At 40.4% G+C, this 24,642-nt stretch overlaps 2 protein-coding genes across 3 annotated transcripts in view; both read right to left on the bottom strand.

The window, feature by feature from the left end:
- Positions 1 to 1,424: 1,424 nt before the first annotated feature.
- Positions 1,425 to 15,114, bottom strand: BAG2 (BAG cochaperone 2). Its single transcript, XM_084889140.1, has 3 exons — positions 14,890 to 15,114; positions 5,469 to 5,578; positions 1,425 to 2,802 (listed from the first exon to the last, which is right to left on the bottom strand). Exons 1-3 carry the CDS (start codon positions 15,000 to 15,002, stop codon positions 2,390 to 2,392), a joined length of 636 nt encoding a protein of 211 aa, XP_084745266.1. The 5' UTR covers positions 15,003 to 15,114; the 3' UTR covers positions 1,425 to 2,389.
- Positions 15,115 to 18,994: 3,880 nt separating this feature from the next.
- Positions 18,995 to 24,642, bottom strand: part of ZNF451 (zinc finger protein 451) — a 76,753-nt gene continuing 71,105 nt past the window's right edge. For both annotated transcript variants that reach the window (XM_084889125.1, XM_084889126.1), the window contains one exon: positions 18,995 to 20,012. In XM_084889125.1, the coding sequence (XP_084745251.1) occupies positions 20,007 to 20,012 (6 nt within the window). In that variant the 3' untranslated portion in view covers positions 18,995 to 20,006. The remainder of the gene's footprint in view (positions 20,013 to 24,642) is intronic.

Below are 24,642 nucleotides of genomic sequence, written 5' to 3'. Positions count from 1 at the left end.
GGGCAGCACTGACTGCCCTTGTCAGCTCCTCTGCAGGTCCTGCGGGCTCACACCTAGGAGCTAGGGTGGGCTTGGGAACACTCCTGGGAAGCAGTGCTCATGAGGGATAGCAAAGGGCTGCCCTGAAATTGTACATTACATTCTAGAAATTACAGCCGATCCCAATCACAGCCGTTAGGGAATATATCAACAGACAAAACATAGTAGGAATTCCCTTATAGTCCAAATCTACCTACATAAAAGACGACAGTTTAAATAAAGGTAGAGTTGTGACACTTCGGAGTTTCATCATTTGAAAATAAGTCACACTTCCATTCTTAAAAATAAATAAGAATCAACTGAGGGCACTGCCCTTTGAACATGGCTCAGGCTGGAGGCCAGCAGACCAAGGACGGACACAGCTTGGAGACGGCAGATCACAGCTCTGAGTCTGTGACAAGGAACAGCCTCCAATAAACTTCATTGTAAGGAATGAGACAGAAACTGCGCTGGCGGTTTGTGGCCCAGTCCCGGGTGACAAGGAGTCAGTGGAAAGGGGGAGTACTTACTTCCCCAAATAGAAGGGATGTACAGATGCTGACAGTCCGTGAGAACTTGAGGAAAACTTGATCGTCTGTTTCTTAATTTTCAAAAAGCTGATAAACAGATGGCACAAAAAGAAAATCTTTATCTGACAGTGAACCTATAACAGCTAATTAGAATCTGTTAGCAAATCAAGAGTCTGCCACCATTATCAATGAGAATGAATGTTCCCCATGAAATGGAAAGATTTAAATGAGGACTTGGGGCTGGCAATCAACACAGCCATGAATATCCTTAGATTGTAATTGCTTTTTATGGAGAGACTAATTGGGCATTTTTGTCCAGAAAACAAAGCTCAGAATTGTTTTAATTGATATATAAATATACACTGACATAAATATCTGGATCTTAACTTTTTTCCCAATGTGAAAGAATACTTATGCTCCAATAAAAATTGAGTTTGAGCCGAAACCGGTTTGGCTCAGTGGTAGAGCGTCCGACTGCGGACTGAAAGGTCCCAGGTTCGATTCAGGTCAGGGGCATGTACATTGGTTGCAGGCACATCCCCGGTAGGGGGTGTGCAAGAGGCAGCTGGTCGGTGTTTCTCTCATCGACGTTTCTAGCTCTCTCTCTCTCTCCCTTCCTCTCTGTAAAAAAAATCAATAAAAATATATTTAAAAAAATAAATAAAAATTGAGTTTGAAATATATGTTTTGCAGTAGCATTTGGGAAAGTTGAGGGCTTTGTATGTCAATAACACTAGTAATAAATAAAAGTATTCTATAGTTGCTTCATTTGTTACAGATAAAAATAATATACTAGTCAACTTTGTTAGTAAAAAAATGTAAACTAAAGATGTTTCATATCTAATGTTAGAAAAAAAATGCTTAATGCTGGAAAGCTCAGTGAAATAGCTACAATTTAATTATTGAAGACAGTATAAATTGATAACTCTTAGACAAAGAAAAACAACTGAAATTATGTCAGGCCATGAAATGTATATAACCTTTCACTCACTGCTAAAATTGATAAAAACAAACGAAAAAACAAGAAGAATGGAAAAGCTCTATGTAGTAATGGCAACAAACTGTAAACAAGTGTCTAGTAAGGGGACTGGGTAAGTCAGGGTTTTTAAGCTGACAATTTAAGTGGACTTTACAGCAGCATTTAATTATTTCTAAAAGCAAGTTACAACATTGTATTTACATAGTAATTAACATTTTAGAGAAATGATCCATGTGGAAAAGATGAAGTGAATATATAATTGTTCACAGTGGTAAAATCAGATGTGAATTTTCTCATTTGCCATATTTTCATGAATATCAAGAAATGTATTCCTATTATGAGATGTGTAAATCTTTTAAGTTCAGAATAATTTGACATGCATGTCTAAAAACACTACTGAATGAGAGAATGCAGGGAAAGGTTCTTACTGTGTGATTCCTTTTATCCCTGTAATCACACTGCATGGCTAACAGGAAATGCACATGTGCTGCTGATAAAGCTTTCTAGTCAACCAAATGCCCCACATGCCCCTGTGTCTCCACACCAGACAAAGCCAAAGTAAGAACAGTGATTTTTACCCAAAGCTGAGCATGTACTCCCCCCACATACGAAGCACTGATCCACAGAACAGTAAAAAATACATATATATTTATGTTGGGTGCTAGTTCCTAGAAGACAATTCAATCTAAAAACTTACAGGAAGATAATTAAAATATTTCTACTTTTAATTGTTATTCATAAAACTGATTGACACCGGAATATTTTCATCTTTATCAAATGAGTGGTTATGCCTAACAAAGAACTAGTTATCACTTAAGATAGCATGTCATCCTTCTCACGTCATTGCTCTCCGGTTTGGAAACTAATTGAATCTGCTGTCAGCATTCTGTTGCAGAGCTACGGAGCCCGGTCCTTTAGAATGCTCTAGCAGCTTGATGGCCTTGTCGGAGCTTTCAATATTTCTAAGCAGAGTCTCCAAGCGTCTCTTAATTTTCTTCTGATCCTCAAGGGCACAGCCAATGACTATGGATTGAAACTTCTGATCAATTGGCCCAGGCGGCACCTCAGACGAACACGCACCGTACAGCGACATCAAGTGACTCTTGGCATTTCCCAAATCATTCAGAAACTTACTGACCACTTCATCGATAATCCTGGTGGCGTGCTTTAGGGATTCCTGCTGCTGAGGGTTTCTAATGGTTTCCACGGAAACTTCCACAGTGAGGGTTCGTCCCATCAGACGGTTTGCGGTCAGATTTAATTCTTCTCTTTCTCCTAAACAGAAAAAGTTTGAAATACCAGTCGCTGTGAGTCATAAACTCATCTCAGTTGAAGGGGTTCAGAACAGGCTTCTCCACGATGGGCTACATTGGCATATGGATTATTTTGAGCTGAAGGCGATCGAGACGCTGAGGGTTCATGAGAAACTCTTACCTCTCCCTTAAAGAATTTAAATTAGGGGGTTTGCTCATAGTAAGAATTCTTGCTGGAGATAATTTTTATGACCTATCCATAGGGCAGGGCAAACTTCTCTTAAATGAACATCTCTTTTGTTGTCCTGCAAATCTCCCTCTCCCCTCTGCAGCCCCAGACACCCTATCTCTTACCTTAGCTCAGTGTCGAGTATACCTCACTTTACCTTTCTGTCTCAACACCTCTCATGTATGGGGAGGTGTCTCTGACTCTCATGTATGTGAGGTTCCCATATGAACGAATGTAATGAAGTTACTTTTCCATTGTCAATCTGTCTCATGTTGATTTAATTATTATACCAGCCAAAAGGATCTAAAAAGCTAAAGAAAATTTTCTTCCTACCCCAACAATGTCAAGAACACTAACACATTTATTTGTGGCTAAATCTATTTTCTGTGATCACGTCTGCTATGAATTTCCTAAGGGTTAATCTTAAAACTATAGCATATAAGATTAACTGATGATGAAGTGCATTGGTTTAGAGAGAGGTTGAAGAATACCTTTCCCTGGCACAGCCAGCGATGCTCCGTGGTTAGCATTGATCTATGAATCTGCAGGTCACGGTTTGATTCCCGGTCAGGGTATATGCCTAGGTTGTACTTTGATCCCCAGGGTGGGGCGTGCAGGAGGCAGCCGATCGGTGATTCTCCCTCATCATTAATGTTTCTTCTCTTTCTCTCCCTCTCTCCTCCTCTGAAATCACTTAAAAAAAAAAAAAAAAAAAAAAAAGAATACTTTTCCCTGAAATAACTTTCCTGTATACATGGAATACCAGATGACTTCTAAAGCGGTCATGTTTGCCAAGTCTGAGCAGGTATGCATTTGTAGCTGGGATGGAGATCAGGTCTTAGCACAGCGTGAACAGTCAGCATAACCAGGTTTTGTGCTGGTTAAGGCTGCAGAGAGCAGACGTCCTGTATCTCGCCAAAGGATGTGCATGTAGGGTTGGAAAAATAATTGTCTCTCTATCTGAGTTCTTGTCCGAGAATAAAAGAAAGATTAACAAGGACAAAAACACAAATGTTTATTAACATGTATAAGTCACATATAGTACATGAAAACTGAATAACTCCGAGATGACTAAGCCACCACCTTAACCACCACCTTCAGCTGAAGACAAAGGTGTTGGCAAGGGAAGGAAGCCAGTTATGGAAGGTGACCAGGAAAAGCACTGAAAGAGGAAGATTTAATTACAGTGGGCACCTTCTCCATTGATAAAAGTCCTTGTGATTCACAGTCCCCGCCCTGACACAGAGAGGGAGACACCCTTACGTGTGGAAAGTTGCTTTAAAAATGTAAACTTCTCCTACAAAAGGGTAACTACTCCGTTTCCAGAGCTTCTCCTGTGTCTGCAGTTTCTCAAAAATAATCAGCTCAAAATATCCTTGTGCCAAAGCGGCATATTTTGCGGTGGCATAGTCTGCACGTTTATCAGAATACAATGCCCCAATTTGGGCTGAGAAAAAAGCCATGAAAGTGGAGAAAAACTGGCTGAAAATTAGGCCTCAACTTCACCCCCTCAAGACAAATGTAAGATGGCCACTGGTCTATGTCTTGGCCAGCACCCACAGGCAATGATGGGGAAAGGGGCTCTGTCAACAGTCAGCAATCCCTAATTAACTGATCTTTGGAGGGAAGTTCTGTAATTCCTAACTCATTGATCTTTGGCCAGGATGGTGAAGAGACAAACTAGATCTGACCTCACTGTGGACTCTGGAGGTAGACTGCTCACTCACTTACTGCACCAGCTGCCTGGCCCACTGGCTTGTTCTGTGAAGAAGCACCACATTCGGAAGGCCATCACCAGTGAACACCAATCACAGCTGACCTGTTCCTCCAGGGGCAGTCATGCTTTTCATATGATGGCACGTTTTTTACATTAATAGGGTTTTATTTGGCTTGCAGTTTATTTTCTTCCTTTCCCCTCTCACCTTTTCCCCATGCTTTTAAAAATATTTTTTTATTGAAATCAATAAAAAGGAAGGAAGAGGGAGAGAGAGAAACATCAATGATGAGAATCATTGATTAGCTGCCTCCTAGCAAGACCCATACTGAGGATCAAGCCCGAAACCCTATGCCCTGATCAGGAATCGAACTGTGACCTCCTGGTTCATAAGTCACCATTAAAATCACTGAGCCACTCCGGCCAGGCTCTCTCGGCTTTTAAATCTACACTTCAGTAACTTCAATAGAACTGAAGTTCTATACTTGGCCTTATTGCTTGGAGCCAGCTTTTCTGCCAAAGGAGCTGGAGGCCTTTTTCCATTACTTCCAGCCTTGGCCTGGGCTGGAGTGTACAGTGGAAGAATGATCTCTTGTAATAAACCGACAGCTGCAGCTGCTGCCTGCTGCTCACATTAAGTGCTGAAATTGGGTGTGCTCAAGTCAACCAAAAACTGACCCATGCCTTTCACAGCCCCCGTGGAGGGCTGTAAAAGACGAGCCCCGCCTATGGAATCCGCTCTCACCATCGCTGATCTGCCTCATGTCCTGGCTGTTCTGGATACTGTGGATCATTTCCAGGAGGATTTCTCTCTCTTGCTCAATGGCAGTTGCAGCTTCTCTTAAAGCTTCCACCCTATAAACAGGGAAACAGAGCAGTTACTACACAGACGATTAGTGGTCCTCACCCTTCTGTCATTCAATTCAAGTGTAAAGATCATTAGGAACACTTTTCAAGAAGTCTTTATTCCTTTTTATTTTTTTATCTTTTCATTTTTATATTCTTTTTAAACCCACTTACCACACTCCCATTTTCCTCCCTGCTCTATTTAGTGGCTATCTGTCTGTTCTTGCAAAAATATGTATTTGTATATTCATGTTTTCAATTGATATCTCACTCTCAGCATTATTTTATTAAGAACCATCTAATCAGTAACTTCTCATTGTTGCCCAATTCTCCACATGTATATCCACCTGGTTTTACCTCTCCCAGTGGAGACCTTCTCCTTGTTCCTCAGCTATCCATCACAAGTAACACTTCAGTGAATGCATGCCCCTTCAGGACCTGGGTGAGGGCGGAACCGCTGAGACACAGGGTGTGTGTGCCTTCATTTGACGCAGTATGAGGACTGCTCAGCAAAGCACAGGCGTCCCTAGATCCCCACAACCCCACCAGGACTCAGCATTTTCCAATTTTCTAACTATTTATTGACAGTAAGTGTAGTGATATCTCAATTTTTAATTTGCATTTATTTCATTAATAATTTTAGACATCTCTTTGTATCCTTGTTAGCTTACTCATAGCCTTTGCCTGTTTCCTTTTCTTTAACAGGGGTTGCTGTCCTCTTGTTGGTTTGCGTACTCAGAATATGAATCCCTTGTTGGTTACAGACAATGCAACCGTCTTCTCCTATCCTATCATATATGAATGCTGGGATATCCTTCACTGAACAGAGATCCTTATTTTGAAATGATCAAGTTCATCTTTTCCTGGTTGTTTTGCCTTATGATTTATGCTTTTGAAATTTTATTTCAGGGTCTTCCCCATCCCTAGGTCATATGATGTTGGCCTACATTTCCTTCTATTAACTTTATCATTTTATTTTTTTCCTATTTATGTCTTTTATTTTTAAATCCTCCCTTGAGAAGTTTATTGATTTTTAGAGATAGAAGAAAAGAGGAAAGAGGAAGAGAAGAAAGGAGGAGGGACAGAGAGAGAAAGAGAAAGAGAGGAGTGAGGGAGGGAAAGGAGCTAAGGAGGGAAGGAGAAGAAAAAGGCGAGGGAGAGGGAGACATTGAGCAGCTGCCTCCTATATGCGCCCCAAGCGGGAATGGAACCCACGTTTTCTTTTGGTGAATCAGATGATGCTCCAACTGAGCCACTGGCCGGGGCTCCTATTTACATATTAACCCATGTAGAACCCATCTTTGTATGTAGTTTTTAGGTAAGGATATTGTTTTATTTTTCTCCCAATAGTGGAACATTTTCTCCAACATGATCCACCAAAAATCTATCTTTCCCCCAGTGACTTGTAGATGGTCTACATCTGAAATCTCTATCCCATTTGGCTGTTTTTACACAAATACCCACTTTAAAAAACAGTACCTGCCCAGCCAGTGTGGCTCAATTGGTTCTTGGTCAGGGAACATGCCTGTGCTGCAGCTCAATCCCCGGTAGGGGGCGTGCAGGAGGAGACAGCCAATGGATGTTTTGCTCTCATCTCATCTTTCTCTTCCCTCCCTCTGTTTAAAAATCAATAAAAAATTTTAAAAAATAGCACCAGTTTTATAATATGCCTTAATATTTGCAAAGAAAACTTATCTATTTAGACTTTTATTCCTTCATGTAAACTCCAGAGTAAGTGGATTGGGTTTTTCAAAAATTTGACATCTTTCTAATACTGTGTTGTCATTCCATGCTAAAACATGATACATCTCTATTTATTCAGATCCTCTTCTATTTGCTTTATTAGAGTTTTGAAGTATTCTTTATTATTCTTCTATTATTTTTTTTAATGTCAGGAACCACTACCCAGAACTGCACATTGTAGGTGGTGATTTCGTCTTGTAATGAAGTATTCTTAATGGTAGTCTTGTGGACTCTTCAGTGTTCTAGATAGTTTGTGGATATTGTTGCTACTGTGAATAACATATTTTTGATGATATCTTCTAGCTGGCTATTTCTGGTTAGAGAAATGCTGTTTTTCTAGTTTCATCTTTTAATTGGCAATCATGACTTATACTTAATTTTAATGGTTTATCTTTTGATTTTGTTGGTTCTTCTAGATCTAGGTCAAGCATGTCAAACTTGTGGCTGGTGGGCTGCAAGTTTGGCATGCTTGTTCTAGATTGATGATAAAAAAATGATAGTTTTTATCTCTTCCTTTTCTTTTTTTTTTTTAATAATATATTTTATTGATTTTGTACAGAGAGGAAGGGAGAGAGATAGAGAGTTAGAAACATCGATGAGAGAGTCATCGATCAGCTGCCTCTTGCACACCCCCTACTGGGGACATGCCCGCAACCAAGGTATGTGACTTTGACGGGAATCAAACCCGGGACCTTTCAGTCCCCAAGCCGACGCTCTATCCATTGAGCCAAACAGGTTTCGGCTTCCTTTTCTTTTTTTCTTTTTTTAAATATATATATATATTATTGATTTTTTTACAGAGAGGAAGGGAGAGGGATAGAAAGCTAGAAACATCGATGAGAGCGAAACATCGACCAGCTGCCTCCTGCACACCCACCACTGGGGATGTGCCCGCAACCAATGTACATGCCCATGACCGGAATCGAACCCGGGACCCCTCAGTCCGCAGGCTGACGCTCTCTCCACTGAGCCAAACCGGTTTCGGCTTCCTTTTCTTTTTAAAAAAAATATATTTTATTGATTTTTTTTTACAGAAAGAAAGGGAGAGGGACAGAGAGCTAGAAACATCGATGAGCGAGAAAAACATTGACCAGCTGCCTCCTGCACACCCCCTACTGGGGATGTGCCCACAACCCAGGTATATGCCCTTGACCGAAATCGAACCTGGGACCTTTCAGTCCGCAGGCCGATACTCTATCCACTGAGTCAAACCGGTTTCGGCTATCTTTTCCTTTTCAATGCTATTAGCTATTTTTCTTTTTCTTTTTTATTTTAGAGAGGGAGAGAGAAACACTGATTTGATGTCCACCTATCCATGCACTCACTGGTTGATTTTGTAGGTGCCCTGAGAATGGAACCCACAACCTCGGCATATCAGGATGGCGCTCTAACCAACTGAGCTACTCCGCCAAAGCTATTAGCTCCTATTTTTCTTTATATAATACTGACTACAGTCCTCTGGTACTGTAAGCAGTCATAAGAGAGAGCATCTTTGCCTTTTCCCAAATTTAAAGGGAATGCCTCTGCAGGTTTTTGGTACAGAGCCATGAGCAGACTATAGAAGTACTACTTTCCCCAAGAATATATACCCCCATACTTATTACTACACATAAATGAACACACCCAGTTATGTGGAATCATGAGAGCAAGAAAAAGGAATCCTGTATATTTAGAGTGCATTGTTTCCAGGGCACTTTCTTGCTATATATTACCCTGCAATTATATAAGTTGCCAACTTTTCCAAAATAAACAGTGACGGATCTATCCCCAGTGTCCAGATGGTCTCAGAAACCCAAGATCACTATTAAATACATATCTAATCCTGACTGCTGTTTTAAGTGGGTCCAGAAGGAAAAAGCTCACCAATGTTTTAGCACGTGTCCATTCCATATAAGGATTCCCCCCCCCTCACCCCCACCACACATATGCCTTTTCCCCACAGTCACCCACCTGTTACACCCCAAAATAGCACTCACAAGCAGAAAAGTGTCACAGGGTCCCTTTACTCATCAAGATACTAAATATATGTTGGACTTTGCATTTATAAAAGCCAGTAAAAGCAAAGAGCTGGTAAGAATCTTACTACCTGATATGGCCTGGGAAACAATGAAATTTAATAATCTAAGAAATAGGAATAATGCAGTATCAGGCCTTCTAGCACCATTCAGGATGTACTTACACATTTTACATTTGCAAACTCTCAGGTAGCCTAGGGCCCAGTACATCTGAAAGAGTTTGAGTTGGCACTGATATGAAATATTTGTGCTAAAAACATAAACCACGACTCCAGTATTGAAATGAACCATGTGACTGGTAAATGTGAAGATGCTAAAGAAGAGATTAATTTTTTAACACTCGTGTTTGCACTCAAATGGGAGATGATAAAGAATTGAAAGTTTTCCTAAAAAAGGACACTTCATTTACAACAGCAAGTTACAACAGGAAGTTCACGGTGTTGTTAACAAGAAATGGTTTAAAAGGAGACACTCTAGAAAAACATAACCTGTCATATGAAGAAGTATTTTGTCATTAAAGGAAATTAGATGCTGACCGCAATTTATTTTGGGTTTCCCCCCCACACACACACACACAAGACTAGAAATGAACAGGGCATTTTTCCTGTGAAAAACAGATTTCATCTTTTACAGAACTTCTTACATATATTTTCACATTTGCCTTTTTCATATCATAGCAAAGGTAAAATGTCACTCTTCAGAACCAAAGTTTTGTTTGTTTTTGGCATCCTTGACCTTTCATTTGCTATTTTCTCTTCTGCAACATTCTTTATCCTTGACCCTTGTCCACTGGTGACATTTTTTCAAAACCCAATCCTTTGCACAGGAACTGTTTCCTTAACTTCCCCCCATTTGCCCCCCCCAGCCCCCATTGAGGAGGTGTTGATCAGTGCCTCCCTATGCACTACTGCACATCTTTCTAATGTATGGACTTCGTTGGATTTTTAAATTTTTCTTTTAAAAAGCTTTACCCAGATTTCCACTTAGCTTGTTTAAGTAATATTTGTACTGTTTATCAGCTACTGGTACCTTAAATACAACTCTTATAATCTACTTTTCCATTAGAGTTCTAGAAAATTGTAAGCCATTGTATCTTTGAATATTCTCTGTCCTCCATTCCACTATTTTCTTCTGGAACTCTGGGTAGACAACTGTTGGACTATCTCACATTATCCTTCATGGCTGTTTTTTTTTTTAACACATCGTTTGACAGCACTCTTCTTGGCAGAGAGGGCAGTTCTGTTTTTATTAACAGATCGTGGAAGCAGCTACAAGTCCAAATTGGGAAAGAACCCATCCTCACACCAAGGCCGGCCTGGGCTGTGCTTCTGGAAAACACTCTGCATGAGATCACAACTAAGCAGGCTTTTACCAAAATAAATTGCGGTCAGCATATTCGCCCAAGGACAGAACTGAAGGGCACTCCTCCTCAGCTAGTCCTCTTGTCTCTGACACCCGCAGGTCTCTGCAGCCTGGGTATCACACACAAAGCTGGGAGACTGCAATGTCACCTCGCTGGCTGCTCCCGTCAGCTAATACAGGACACAGTGGGCATGGCAAGGGCCTTCTAGTCCAGCTGTCCGAACCTTGAGTAGTTACTGAAACTCTCCTCGCTTCAGTTTTCCTCATCTATGAAACGGGGATAATGCGATGGTGGATGTGACTGAATCAAGTAAAGCAGGTAAACAAGTTTTCACAGTGACTGACAACATCAACTAAAAAAATACAGACATGAGTGCCTATGTGCAATGGGCCCAGGATGGGTGCTGGTGAACACTGTGAACTCGGACTTACAAGTAACAAGAATTTGTGTTTTCATAAAGAGGAGTGAAAATGGCAAGCGCTCCTATCATAGATTTATTTGAAAGAATTTCTAAATTCTTAAAATCATGTGTCTCTTCGAAGAAATTAATGTGGGGGGAGGGGGGTGTAGAGACATATGTAATACTTTAAACAATAATTTTTTTTTAAAAAAATCATGTGTCTTTTATTCAATACTCTTATATCAAAAGAATACTACAATGATCACTCATATTTTAGGCAATCTAAAATTTTGAAGGCTTTTCCTGATCATAACCAAAATATTAAATTACATTCACTACTGAGACACTTTGGTGTAAGAGAGGGACTGGTGCTCAGTGTGAGCAGCTACTGTGAGCAGCAGCTCCTCACTCCGCTGTCAGTCCCTCTGGATTCCTTTCCCTCATTCCCAGGAGAGATAACATCTGCCTTCCTAGCCAAGGGGCTTTTAAGAGTCAAATCTCAATGTTTATGAAAAGTGCTCCTGTAAATTATAGGCTGTTGTACATTAACTATGGTGCTGTCTTGTTTGATGATTCCTTGGACACTGCCACACCCTAAGAAACTTTTAAGCAACTAGAAACTTTCTGGCAAACAAATGATCCATATCACCCCTGTCATTCACCCAACCCTCCATGGAAGCCACTGCAAATGGCTGATAAGAGGGAGAAGGAGCCGCAGTCCGATCAGTTTGGGGAAATGTGTGAACAGCCAATCTCCCACCCTGTCCTCAGGCCCTGTGCCATTCTCCACAGCCCCCGGCCCATCTTCACCACCATCCAGAGACGACTAGGAGCCACACAACACCTGGCACAGAGCGGGTGTTCAATATTTACTGAATTAAACACTAATTTAATTATGTTTTAATGGAATTTTCACTTCTTTTAGTAAAATCATATATTCATCCTTACACTATTCCCACATTTTAAAATACGACATATTTAAGAAAACTAGTAATGAAGTATTAAGCTCTATTGCTAGTCTTCCTGGGTTCTAGCTATGTGACCTAGGACAAGACTGAACTTCTTAAGTTTCAATTTCCCAACTGGAGAATGGAGGTAATACCTTCCAGAGAGGCATATAGTCAGTGCTCATTAAATGAATAAATATTAGCATGTATTATTTATAATTACGATAACTTAAGGTGTTCTGAGCCACTGATGAATGCAAAAACCATACACCATTTAAAATAGGTAATGAAAGGAGATATATGTACTTATTTGTAATATTTTAAACAATAAAATAAAATTTAAAAATAATAAATAAAATAAAATAGGTAATGAAACCAGGAGATAAAGGAATCACCTTCTTAGAAGAAGTTGGAAAAGACGAGCTAGTGTCCCAGTAAAATGTTAGAAACAAATTACATCTGAATATCATGTTTTCTTTTAAAAATTCACCTTGTAGACATAATTCTTCTAGTTTTTAACAGTGTAGTGCTGTGACTTTGTCCATGCATTTGCATTTTTCTCTATTTTTACTCATTTTCTAAAAAACTTCCTTAGTTACCATTAATGTTAATATTACTTATTTTTTAAAGAAACAAAACTTACAAAAGTCTAAGCTCACAATGAACAATTCAACACATATTAATAAATATTTTCAAGGGTTAATTTAAAAAGTTATAGTTTAGCCCATACACCAAAAGGTTTCAGGTTCGATTACCAGTCAGGGCAATGCCAAAGTTTCAGGTTTAATCCCTGGTCTGGGCGCACATACTAGAGGCAACTGATCAATGTGTCTCTCTCTCTCTCTCTGTCTCAAAATCAATTAAAAAAACAAACAAAACATATCCTTTGGAATATTTCTTTAAAAAAGTTATAGTTTAATCACTTGTATACAGTAATCGGAATTCATGTTATATTAATCAGTATTAAAATATATTAAACTCAAATCCAGAGGCTTTCTTTTAGAGATGAGTACTTGACTTAAAAAAAGTATTATTACTAAAATAGAGTTAGGGAGAAAGCGAAACATCAAAGTAAGAGAGAAATATCAGATGAGTTAGCTGTCCCTGAACGCCCAGACCGGGGATCGAGCCTCCAACCTGGGCATGTGCCCTGACTGGGAATCAAACCCACCACCTAGTAGTGTACAGACAGGTCAATGCTGCATCCAACTGAGAACCGGCCTTTTTTGTACCTACGTACCACACATGAGGCATTAATTCAAGTTTGAGGACAATGATTCAGCTTGAAGGCGGGGCAATGACCTCATTACTTTAAGGAAAAGTCCTTTCTGATTAGGAAAGAGAAACCCCAAAAATGGTTGAGAACACACCCTCAGAGTTCTAAAGACCTGGGAACCCGGCTGGTGTGGCTCAGCGGTTGAGCGTCGCCCTATGAACCAGGAGGTGGGGGTTCCATTCCCAGTCAGGACACATGCCCGGGTTGTGGTCTCCATCCCAATGTGGGGTGTGCAGGAGGCAGCCGATCAGTGACTCTCTCTCATCATTGATGTTTCTCTTTCTCTCTCCCTCTCTGAAATCAATTAAAAAAAAAAAAAAAAAAAAAAAAAGACCTGGGAAGATGTGGGTTTCTTGTTCCTTGTTATGCTGCTACATAAAAAAAGTATTTTCCAGAGGAACATTAAGTGGCTGAGGCCCCTGATCTCTAGGTTTGCTCCACCCCTGGGGGTTGATGTAAAAATGTTGAAAGTGATGCAGAAGCATTCCTCTCCTGCTCTCTCTTTCTCATTCGCAGCAGAATTCAGACAGTGGTTTTGGCCCTGGTTCCTCTGACTGTTGCCATCCATGAAGTCCCGGCGGGGGAGGATTCCTCCTGTTCTGCCTCCTTTCTGGGGGCAGTCCCGCCGCCGAGACAAACTGTGGCTATGAACGCACTGACCCGGGACACGGATCCCTCCTCCTGTTTTGGTGAATGAGCTCGGGGAGACACAGACCGCACGGAATGCTTCTCCACACGGTTGGCTCACACACTCCTCCACCCGCCCGCCCGGAACCCGGGGAAACTCTGGGAAACCTCTGGGCAGCTCCAGGAGGCTGTGGTGCCTCGATGGGACTTCCGCCGAGCTCCACCGTGCCCGGCGGCCAGGAAGCACAGGGAGGGTTCCACACACCGTTAGAGGAAGTGAACATTCCCAAAGATGTGCTATGACTTACTTAGGAATTGTATGCCAGCCCACCCCTACAATGATCAGCGAATAACATCGCCCATCAGCTAAGAGGCAAACACTTTTATCCTTTCAGGCCAGCGGCCGGCACTTTGAAGGAGGTGTCAGCGCGGCGCCTTGGCTGGGAGAAGGCGCACAGTAAATGAGTGAGTGCGGAGGACTGAGGACCGGACTGCGGGGAAACTGGGCGCTGCAGCCTCAATCCCACCGGCACCGGGCTGCCCCTCAGTCGTCTCCTCCGGGCCAGTCCCTGCTCCGGGGGAGCTCCCGGCTTCTTTTTTTTTTTTTTCTCTCATGTGTTTGGAAGCAAAGAAACCGACCATCCCCACCAAGGACCGCTCATCTGCCGCGTCTCCTAAAAACGCCTAACCGGTCCTGACTAAGTTGGAAGGCCGCACACCGGCGATCAGAAGGTTCCAGAAGTTCGGGGTCCGGCGTCCCACCGGCCCTGGGCGCCAATGACGTCACCCCACCGACCCCGGCTGCTCCGCTCCCTCCGCGGGCGCACGTGGCGGCCGGCGGGGCGCTCCCTCTCGGGCGCGGAGCGGGGACCCCTCGCCCCCCAGCACACCTGCACCGCGTGCCGGCCCGGGCTGCGGCCGCCCCCCGCCCCGCCCCGCGCCCCGGCACCTGAGCTCCAGCTGGTCCAGGCTCTCCAGCAGGCGGCTGGAGCGGTCGGCCATGGAGGAGGAGCGGCAGAAGCGGCCCTCGTTGGCCTTGGCGTTGATCTTGGCCTGAGCCATCGGAGCTCCGGGCGGGCGGGCGGGCGGCCAGGAGGTCACCGGCCTCTCCGGCGGCGGCGAGTGGCGAGCGCGGCGGCTGCGGCGGTGCCGTCCCCGGGCCCCGCCTCCCCTGACGCCGCGGGGGGCGGGGGTGGGAGGGCGCCGCCGCCAATGCCGCCGCCGCCGCCGCGTGGCCAAACAAGGGCAGGCGCGCCGCCCGCCGGGGGCTCGGCGCCGGCTGGGGCGGGCCTCCGGGGGCCTGAGGGACGAGGCCGGGCAGCCAGGCCACCCCCGGGAGGGGCAGACGCTGAGGGGAGGCCCCGCCGCGACCCCTCCTGCTCTGCGGACCCTGCAGCCCCCGGGCCGCTGCGGAGACACACTCAGCACCCCGCCCCCGGCCCAACCCTCCCTGCAGCCCGAGGTTCCAATCGCCCACCCGCGAAAGGACCTAAGGATAGCCTGTGGGTGTATCGCTCAGAGATGGCTTCGCTCAGTTTCTCCCAGCCCCCACAACTCACAGCAAAAAACAAAAACGCTGAAGTCCACGGATGCAAGGAGAGAAGGTCCCCTTGGGGAAGAAGCACTTAACCACAGCTCCCAGGCAGCCAGGACTGGCCTGCCTGCCCGGCTACCGTTGTCCTGAGACTGAAAAGGAAAGAGGAATAAGGAAAAAAATAAAAATAGACCCAACTTTCGCAAGGTCAATTGACTTCATTTCAAACCCTTTCTAAAGAAGAGGTTTTTAATGAGCTTTTTTCCCCTATTAAAAAGCCAAAACTGATTTGGCTCAGTGGATAGAGCGTTGGCCTGAGGACTGAAAGGTCCCAGGTTTGATTCAGGAAAGGGCATGTACCTTGGTTGCGGGCACATCCCCAATAGGGAGTGTGCAAGAGGCAACTGATTGATGATTCTCTCTCATCGATGTTTCTAACTCTCTGTCCCTCTTCCTCTCTGTAAAAATTCAATAAAATATATTTTTAAAAAATTATTCTAGTTGGGATTTTGAGTGAACTAACTAGTATCCATTAAAGCCATTTCACACCCAATTTACGTAAATTTGTAAAAGTGGAATTGGGCTGGGAGTACAAAGATCTAATTTTGCTCTAGCTGGTTGGGACTAAAGGGCCTGGTTTGGATTCTGGTTCAGATCCTGTACCTCAGCCAGGCACATGTGGAAGGCAACCAATGGATATTTCTCTCTCCCTTCCCCTCTACTTTTTCATTTTTTACCTACTTTAAAACTTGTGATTTGCTCCTATTATAGCTCTACTAGTGGCCTGGTGCACAAGATTTGTGCATGGTGCGGAAGCCGGGGGGTGGGTTCCCTCAGCCTGCACCCTCTCCAGTCACTTACCCCTTGGAAATGTCCAGCCTTGGTTTGGGCCTGATCCCACCTCTAGCAATCTGGAACCGCTGGCTCCTAACCGCTCACCTGCCTGCCAGCCTGATCACCCATTACTGCCTCTGCCTGATTACTCCTAATAGCCCTCCCTTGCCAGCCTGATCTTGCCCCCAAGTGCCCTCCCTTACCAGCCTGGAAGCCCCTAACGGCCCTCCCCTGCTGGCCTGATCTCACCCCTAACATGGCAACTCAGCACTGACTTCTGGTTGGTTGAGCCTCCAGTCGTTGTGGATGTTACAGACCCTCGGTTTTTTTTTTTGTTTGTTTGTTTTTTATATTAGGATGCTTCATATTGCAAGGATGAGAATGTACAGAATGCATAGAATGAAAATAATAGGTTAAAGTTGAATCACAATCTTTAATCTGAAGTCAAAGCCATTTAAATACTTGAACAGAGATGAGGCCCTTAAAACTGGAACCCAATTCCCTAAGACTTCAATATAAACACTAATGAACTCTTGGTGTATGGGATCACTTGACCTTGAAAAATATTGTTTAAAAGTCTATCCAGTAACTTTAGGATCATATTAGGCTCTCTTTTTTCTCATATACCAGATCCAATCCTTAAGTAAATCCCCGCAGCTCTACCTTCAGAATGTATGCAAATTCATCTCCCTGATTTCACTGCCACCACTCTGGTCCCAGCCACCACCAATTCTTACCTGGATGATACTGCAGCAGTACCTCCAGTCTGGTCTTCCTCCAGACAGTACCTCCTACTCTTTTTTTTTAATTAAATTTTTTTATTAAGGCATTACATGGGTCCATATCCCCCCATTGTTCCCCCATCCCACTCCCATACATACCCTTACTCCCCAGTGTCTTGCATCCATTGGTTATGCTTATATGCATGCCCTCCTTCTACTCTTGCCTCTCAAGTACATTCTCAATGCATTACCTTCATTAACCCTTCTAAATAAGGCAGATCACACAACTTATTCTCCGAAACCTTCAATGGCTTCTCATTTGAGTCAAAAACCAAGATCTTTCAAAAAGGCTTCAGGTACTTCCTCTATTGCTCTCCTAGCTCATAATAGCCTGCCTGCTTTTCCATGGATACATCAAGCTGACTTTTAGACCTTTCCACCCTCCATCTGGCACTCTCTTCCTCAGACATATTTCCATGGCTCACTCTGTCAACTTCTTCAGGTCTTTGCTCAAGTTAATATGGTCAGGATCCTTCCAGGCCAACCCACTAAAAATAAACCTCCCACCCCCACACTATCTTTCCCTTTCCTATATTCCTTCATTAACTTATCGCCATTGGATATATTCGCTTATCATCTAACACTCTATCCAACCTCCTCTCCTCCAATGTGTGCTCCACAGAGTGGGCTTTGGTTTACTCACTGATAAATCTCAAGTGCTTAGAACAATCAGTCGCTGGACATGGCAGATAATAAATATTCTGTGGGTAAAAGAATGAATAAAACAAAAAGATAAGCATCTTTGTCAATGTTAGAAACGTTTACTTTGGTAATTTAGTTTACCCATAATTTTCTGCGATGTTATCTACTGATTAAATCTAACCCCACTTTGTAGCTAAATTCAAATAATAATTTTTTAAAAAAAATTATTTTAAATTGCTTAACAGGTAGAAAGACAATCAGTCACAACTAAAACATTAAACAATTCAATTACCTCTTTAAGGGTCATGATGAAAAGCTGCCTAATAGAGCATCAGTGTGCCTCACACCTGGGGGTGACAGCTCTGGCACAGAGCCGTTGTTTCTTCCTCTTCCCCACGGCTGTTTAGCCATACTCCTTTCTGGAATGTCCTTTATGCTTCTCACTACCGTGCAAGCTCCTCTAGGTGTCTAAGGTCTGGCTCAGGGACTACCTCCTAAGGCCTTACTTGACCACTTTAACATACACATTAAAAGCACAATGTAGTTTTTTGGAAAAATGACTGGTAAATTCTCAAGCTATGATGTCTACTTAAAAAAAAAAATTATATATATATATATATATATATATATATATATATATATATATATATATATATATAGAATAGACCTGATATATATTTTTTTAAATATATTTTTACTTATTTCAGAGAGGAAGGGAGAAGAAGAGAGAGAGGAAAAAACATCAATGATGAGAGAGAATCATTAATCAGCTGCCTCCTGTACACCCCATACTGGAGATCGAGCCCACAACCCAGGCATGTGTCCTGATTGGGAATTGAACTGGTAACCTCCTGGTTAATGGGTCTATGCCCAAACACTAAGCCATGTCGGCTAGTCTAGACCTGATATCTCAAAAAATAAAAACACAAATTGATTCCCAATGTGGGTTGAAAAGATTATACTGTAAAAAAGACTGCTGTAATTAAAAAAATATATAGCAATGTGATTTCACACTAAAATATGTAACTGCAGAAAAGAACAAAATTCTAACAATGATTTTTTTTCTTTAAAAAAATTATAGAACATTTTCCATTTGGTAAGCAATTGCTACTCAAAAATTTTGGAATAACATTTCTGGTCAAATGACATGAAGCATGTACATAAAGACAGTATGACAGTCCTTCTTAGTCTAATAATGTAATATTTTAATTATTCACAATGGGGGCCTCAACATTTAAAAATTAAATATGCAATACCAAATATAAGAAACTGAAAAACAATTTAATGAATAACAAAATGAAGGTACTTACATATGAAATAAAAATTTTAAAGGGTTAAGGAAGATTATTCCTGAGTAGACCTGGAACATTATTTTTTTAAGATTATGTTTACACAAATATATAAAAAAGACTAATATTATTAAAAATAAGTTTAATTCTATGCAAGTATTTTGACAACATTCCCTTTAAACAGTAGGTAATACAAGTCACATGAAAGTCTAAGCAGGTAAAAGGAATAGAAAAGGTTTTTTTTTTTTAATTATTTCAAAGAAGGGCGCTCTTTTTATTCCAGCAATGTGCTGCTCTAATTAAAGCAGGAATTACACCTTTAAGTGAAATCCACAAAGAACAGTGCTGGTAACACTTTTAAACTATTTCCACAATTAGTTTCTATTACTGTCTTCTAATAATCATAAACAGAGAAATCAAAGGTAATTATATACATAGATTAGTGCCACATGAGAAGTAGAATTTACAGAAAAACTAATCTATGGCAGCTTTATTTATTTTCATTTCCAATCCTAAAAAACCAACAAACAAAAAACAACCTAGAATCACCTGTAAAGAAATAATGTAAAAAATGTAATAATGTACAAGTAAAGAAATAATGCTATTTGGGAAACATATAAACAGTCAAGAGCTTTTCTATTTTTCAATTCTTTTAACCTAAATATAGGAATTCCAAGTTAACTGGGAAACTGTCATACCTCTAATAGAATACATGGTTTATATATTTGTATTAACATGTATTTTATTCCTCTACATTTTTTAAAAAGAGCACAAAAATACAAAGCAAATATAAACTTTTGACCATGAGAAAGCAAAAAAAAGCAGTGTTCCAAATACTTCTGTACTAGTTAGTAGATTGCTGGCCTTCTTTAGAAAACAAAATCAAGAATTCATTATCCTGAGTATCTTCAAGGCTACTTGATGCTCTGTGGTAATATCTTTAGTTACATTTCCTCAAGGCTTCTTCTAATAGCTTCTTCTAATTCTACATCTGCATTAAAAAACAGAGAATTTTAATATTTAGGGCAAGCAACTAGTAAAGATGTACTTTATTTAAGTCCCATCAACTACATCTGTCTTTTAAAGATGTAAATGAAAATCAAAATGGAGAAACTTATAACAACTTGGAAGTTTCTCTATAAAATTTGAATATTTCAGAAAATGAGAACCTGGATATAATCTCAAACTGAGTTATAACATATATGAACTTAATGTGCTAAGGAACTTGCAAGCTTTTTCCATTTAGGAATGTAGATAGTTAACAAATTTCTAGAATCACTGATAGGTAGCCACTAAATTCAACATTAAAAAAATCCATGCACTTATTTCCAAAAAGACTTGATGTAATCATATATGACAAAATAGAAATAGGCAAAACCATGAAATGGTAAAATCTCAATCATGACAATATATATATAGAATGTCTTCTGAGAAGCCTATATTATACTAGAAGCCTGATACACAAAACTCATACATGGGTAGGGTCGCTAGGCCTAGCTGGTGATCAGGGCCTATCAGGGCCTTCTGGCTGCCAGCCAGGGCTTTTCGTTATTCCGTGCTGCCTCCTGGTGGTCAGCACACATCATAGCAAGCAATTGAACTCCCGGTCTCCCAGAACTCCAGAGTGGACAATTTTGCATATTAGCCTTTTATATGAATACACATATGCATTCATTTAACAAATATTACTAAATACCCACTGGATATCAGGCATAGAAATATAGTAGTGAACAAGAGACATTTGGGGGTTCATAGGTCTCTCCATTTCCTCCTTGAGTATGATGCTAATAATGCCCAGAAGGGTGGAATTAGGTGCCAATTTTTTAGTCTTCCCTAGCCTCTCACACCAGATTTATCTCATTCCATCCAGTAGATTGCCTCTCAAAGACTATTTGGTTCATAGGACCAGTGATCCCTTTAGGATGCAGCTATACGTACCTTCCTAAGCTGGGACACTGGTGTTATGTTGTCTGTAGTTTAAAATACTATAAGCTGGGCCAAAACCAGTTTGGCTCAGTGAATAGAGCATCCACTGAGGTCCCAGGTTCGATTCCGATCAAGGGCATGTACCTTGGTTGCGGGCACATCCCCAGAAAGGGGTGTGCAGGAGGCAGCTGATGGATGTTTCTCTCTCATCGATGTTTCTAGCTTTCTATCCCTTTCCCTTCTTCTCTGTAAAAAAATCAATAAAAATATATTTAAAAAATAATAACAAAATAAAATAAAATACTATAAGCTGGTATATAGTGTGTTTAAGCTAAACCTAGGTTCTAGGTCAGTGAGTTGCCCTCAGATGAACTGAGAGGAAGAAGTACAAAGGAAAGCCAAGAGACTCTTAGCAAAGGAGAATTAAAATGACAAGATTTATAAAGATATGAAAACTCATTATGAAGTTACAGTAATTAAGAGTAACAAAGTTACAGTAATTAAGTGGCACTAGCGCAAGAATAAATGAGTAGACTAAAGGAAAGGAACAGCATAGACATCTTAGAAACAGTTTCCATAAATATATGGAAACTTGATTTATAATAAAGATGGTACTACAGAATGGTGGGAAAAGATGGTCATTTTAATTTAATAAATGGTGGTGTGTCAAAAACATAATGGAAAAGAATAGTAATTTGGAATGTATTAAAATTACTTTTATTCATCAAAAGACACCATTAAATGAGTAAAAAGGCAAACTATAGAGTGGGAGAAAATATATGCAATATATGAAACTTGTGTACACAGAAAGAACTGATTTTTTTTGTTTGTTTTTAAAAATATATTTTATTGATTTTTTACAGAGAGGAAGAGAGAGGGATAGAGAGTTAGAAACATCGATGAGAGAGAATCATCGATCAGCTGCCTCTTGCACACCTCCTACTGGGGATGTGCCCGCAACTAAGGTAGATGCCCTTGACCGGAATCGAACCCGGGACCTTTCAGTCCGCAGGCTGACGCTCTATCCACTGAGCCAAACCAGTTTGGGCAGAACTGAAAGATTTTTAACCCAGAAAAAACAACCAAAAGATAACCTAAAAGAAAACTGTCAAAATTTTTGAAGAGGCATTGACAAAACATTGTTTCAAAATGGTCGTGAAATATTACTTAGCAGAAAAAAAAAAATATTAAAACCACAAAGAAATAACAGTACATACCCATCACTAACTAAAATTAAAAAGACTAACTTATTTCAATGATTAGTGAAACCTTAGATCAATGAGAATTCATATACACTACTATAAGAAAAGAAATTAGAACAATTACTTTAGAAAAACTATTTGGTATTACCTACCAAAGTTGCGCATAAGCAACCTCTAGGTATACTAGTATATAACCAGAAATGTGGACATATGTACACCAAGAGACATGTACAAGAATGTTCATTTAAGTATTACTTATAATATCTGAAAAGTTCAAACCAAATGACTGTAAGTAATAAATAAATTGTGATATATGCATAAAATAGAATATACAGGTATTGGAAATGAACAAACCAAAACTACATGCTAATATCTGGATGAATCTATAAAACAATGTTAATTGAAGACATCCAAACATAAAAATATACAGACTATACCTTGTTGTCTAATATGATGAACACAGAAAATAGAACTAATATCCAAGATAATTAAGATGTTGGGATTAGCAGAAAAGGATATTAGCAAAGTTTTATTTTCACGAACTTAAGGATAAATGGATAGGAAATCTCAATAGAGTAATGAAAACTCTGAGAAAAAACACAGAACTTTCAGAACTGAGAAATACAATGTTTGAAATGGAAAATTCAGTAGGTGGGTTTAATATTAGATGCAGCAGAAAAAAGGGTCAATAAAATGGGAAGGCTGAAATTACTGAAAATGAAGAAAAGAAAAAAGATTGGAATAAAATGAATAAATGTGTATTTAAGCTAATACATGTGTAATTGGAGTTCCAAAAGAAAAGGAGACAGAAAGCGAGGCAAAATTGTAAAGAAATGATAACTGGAAATTTCTAAAACCAGGGGATCCTATAAACTTACAGATACAAGGCACTAAGAAAACCCCAAGTGGGATAGACAACTTTATCTAGGAACACTATTAAAAACTGCTAAAATCCCAGGACAAAGAGGAAATATTGAAAGCTGCAAAAGGGAAAAAGAAAAAAAAAAGACACACTACATATAGAGGAATAATAATGCAAATTAGGGTGATTTATCATAAAAAAAAAATGAATGGCAGAAAACAATGGAATGACATCTTTAAAGTGCTCAAGGGAAAAGTATTAGTCAACCTGAATCCTAAAGCCAGAGAAAATGTCCTTCAAAATTAAATTAAAATAAAGATGTTTTCATACAAATGAAATCTGAATATTCATTACAAGCAAAACTGCATCACGTAAAATGAAAGGAAGTTCTTTAGGCTGAAGAAAAATAAAACCAGCTGGAACATCTAATCTGCATATCATTGGAATATCACATAAATATTCATATAAAATGCCCTACAGAAATAAAAATATGTAATATAGAATGTTATGAACAACTTTACATTTGTACATTTGACAATTTAGGTAATATGGGTAAATTTCTTGAAAAACAATTCTACAAAACTGACACAAAATGAAACAAAATCTGAGTATTACATTTGTCTATTTATTATAAGTAAACTTATAACAAACTTAAAGCATGATAGAGCTGCCAAGACTAATCTTTCAGTAATTGAATAAGGGAAATTAAGACTGAGGCCACTTGGTTGGGAAGAATTTAGGTGATTTTGTTAACCTGTACCATGAAAGCGAAGTGATGCTCTAGTCCAGACCTGATAGCAAAACTAAAAAAAAAAGTTAAAATAACTTCTCAAGTCTCTCCTTCCCTTCCTAACACAACACTAAAATAAATGCCTGCCAAACGGTGGTAGAAGTCAGGATAAATTGGCATGTGGCTTTTTATCTTGGGGAAAGGTGGCTCCCCTATTCCCATCTGCCCCCTGCCACGACTTGTCGTATCTTTTGTTTTCTCAATAGACCATTATCAGTCTCTGACTACCCAAGCCAATTATAAAGATCCTATATAACTCTTTTTGTATACCAGATAGGAAATAGTGTGGTGAAGAGTGCAGATTTTTTTATTTGGGCTGTTTGGTTAAAACTCAGCCCTGCCACTTATAAATTATGAAATATTGGGCAAGTCACTTAACTTCACTGAGTGTGAGTTTCCTTATTTTTAAAAAAGGAATTCTGACCTAGCTGGTTTGATTCAGTGGTTAGACCAAAGCGTCCCAGATTTGATTCCAGTCAAGGGTATGTACCTAGGTTTCAGGCTTCTTCCCAACCCGGGCCCTGGCCGGGGTGCATGCAAGAAACAACCAATTGATGTGTTTTTCTCACATCAATATTTCTCTCTGTCTTTTTCTCTTCCATTCTCTCTGAAAATCAATGGAAAAATATCCTTGGGTGAGGATTTAAAAAAACAAAAAACCACACACACAAAATAAAAAAAGGAATACTGACATACCTATTTTACTAGAATAACTTGACACATGGCATTGGTTACTCATTCAATAACCAAGCATTTAGTGCCAAACACTGTGTTAGATGCTGTTGAAATAAAGATAAATAAAACATGATTCTACCCCTTGAGGAGCTCATAGTTCAATGAA

This window comes from Pipistrellus hanaki (genome assembly GCF_964339955.1).
Source record: "Pipistrellus hanaki genome assembly, chromosome: 7".
Lineage (NCBI taxonomy): Eukaryota > Metazoa > Chordata > Mammalia > Chiroptera > Vespertilionidae > Pipistrellus > Pipistrellus hanaki.
The sequence above is the reverse complement of the archived record's forward strand: the minus strand, read 5'-3'. Positions and strand labels throughout refer to the sequence as shown.

Coding starts and splice junctions, on each gene's coding strand:
- BAG2 (XM_084889140.1), bottom strand. CDS start 15,002: ATGGCTCAGGCCAAGATCAACGCCAAGGCCAACGAGGGCCGCTTCTGC. Junction 5,579..14,889: donor CTGGACCAGCTGGAGCTCAG/GTGCCGGGGCGC, acceptor CCCTGTTTATAG/GGTGGAAGCTTTAAGAGAAG. Junction 2,803..5,468: donor CATGAGGCAGATCAGCGATG/GTGAGAGCGGAT, acceptor TTTTCTGTTTAG/GAGAAAGAGAAGAATTAAAT.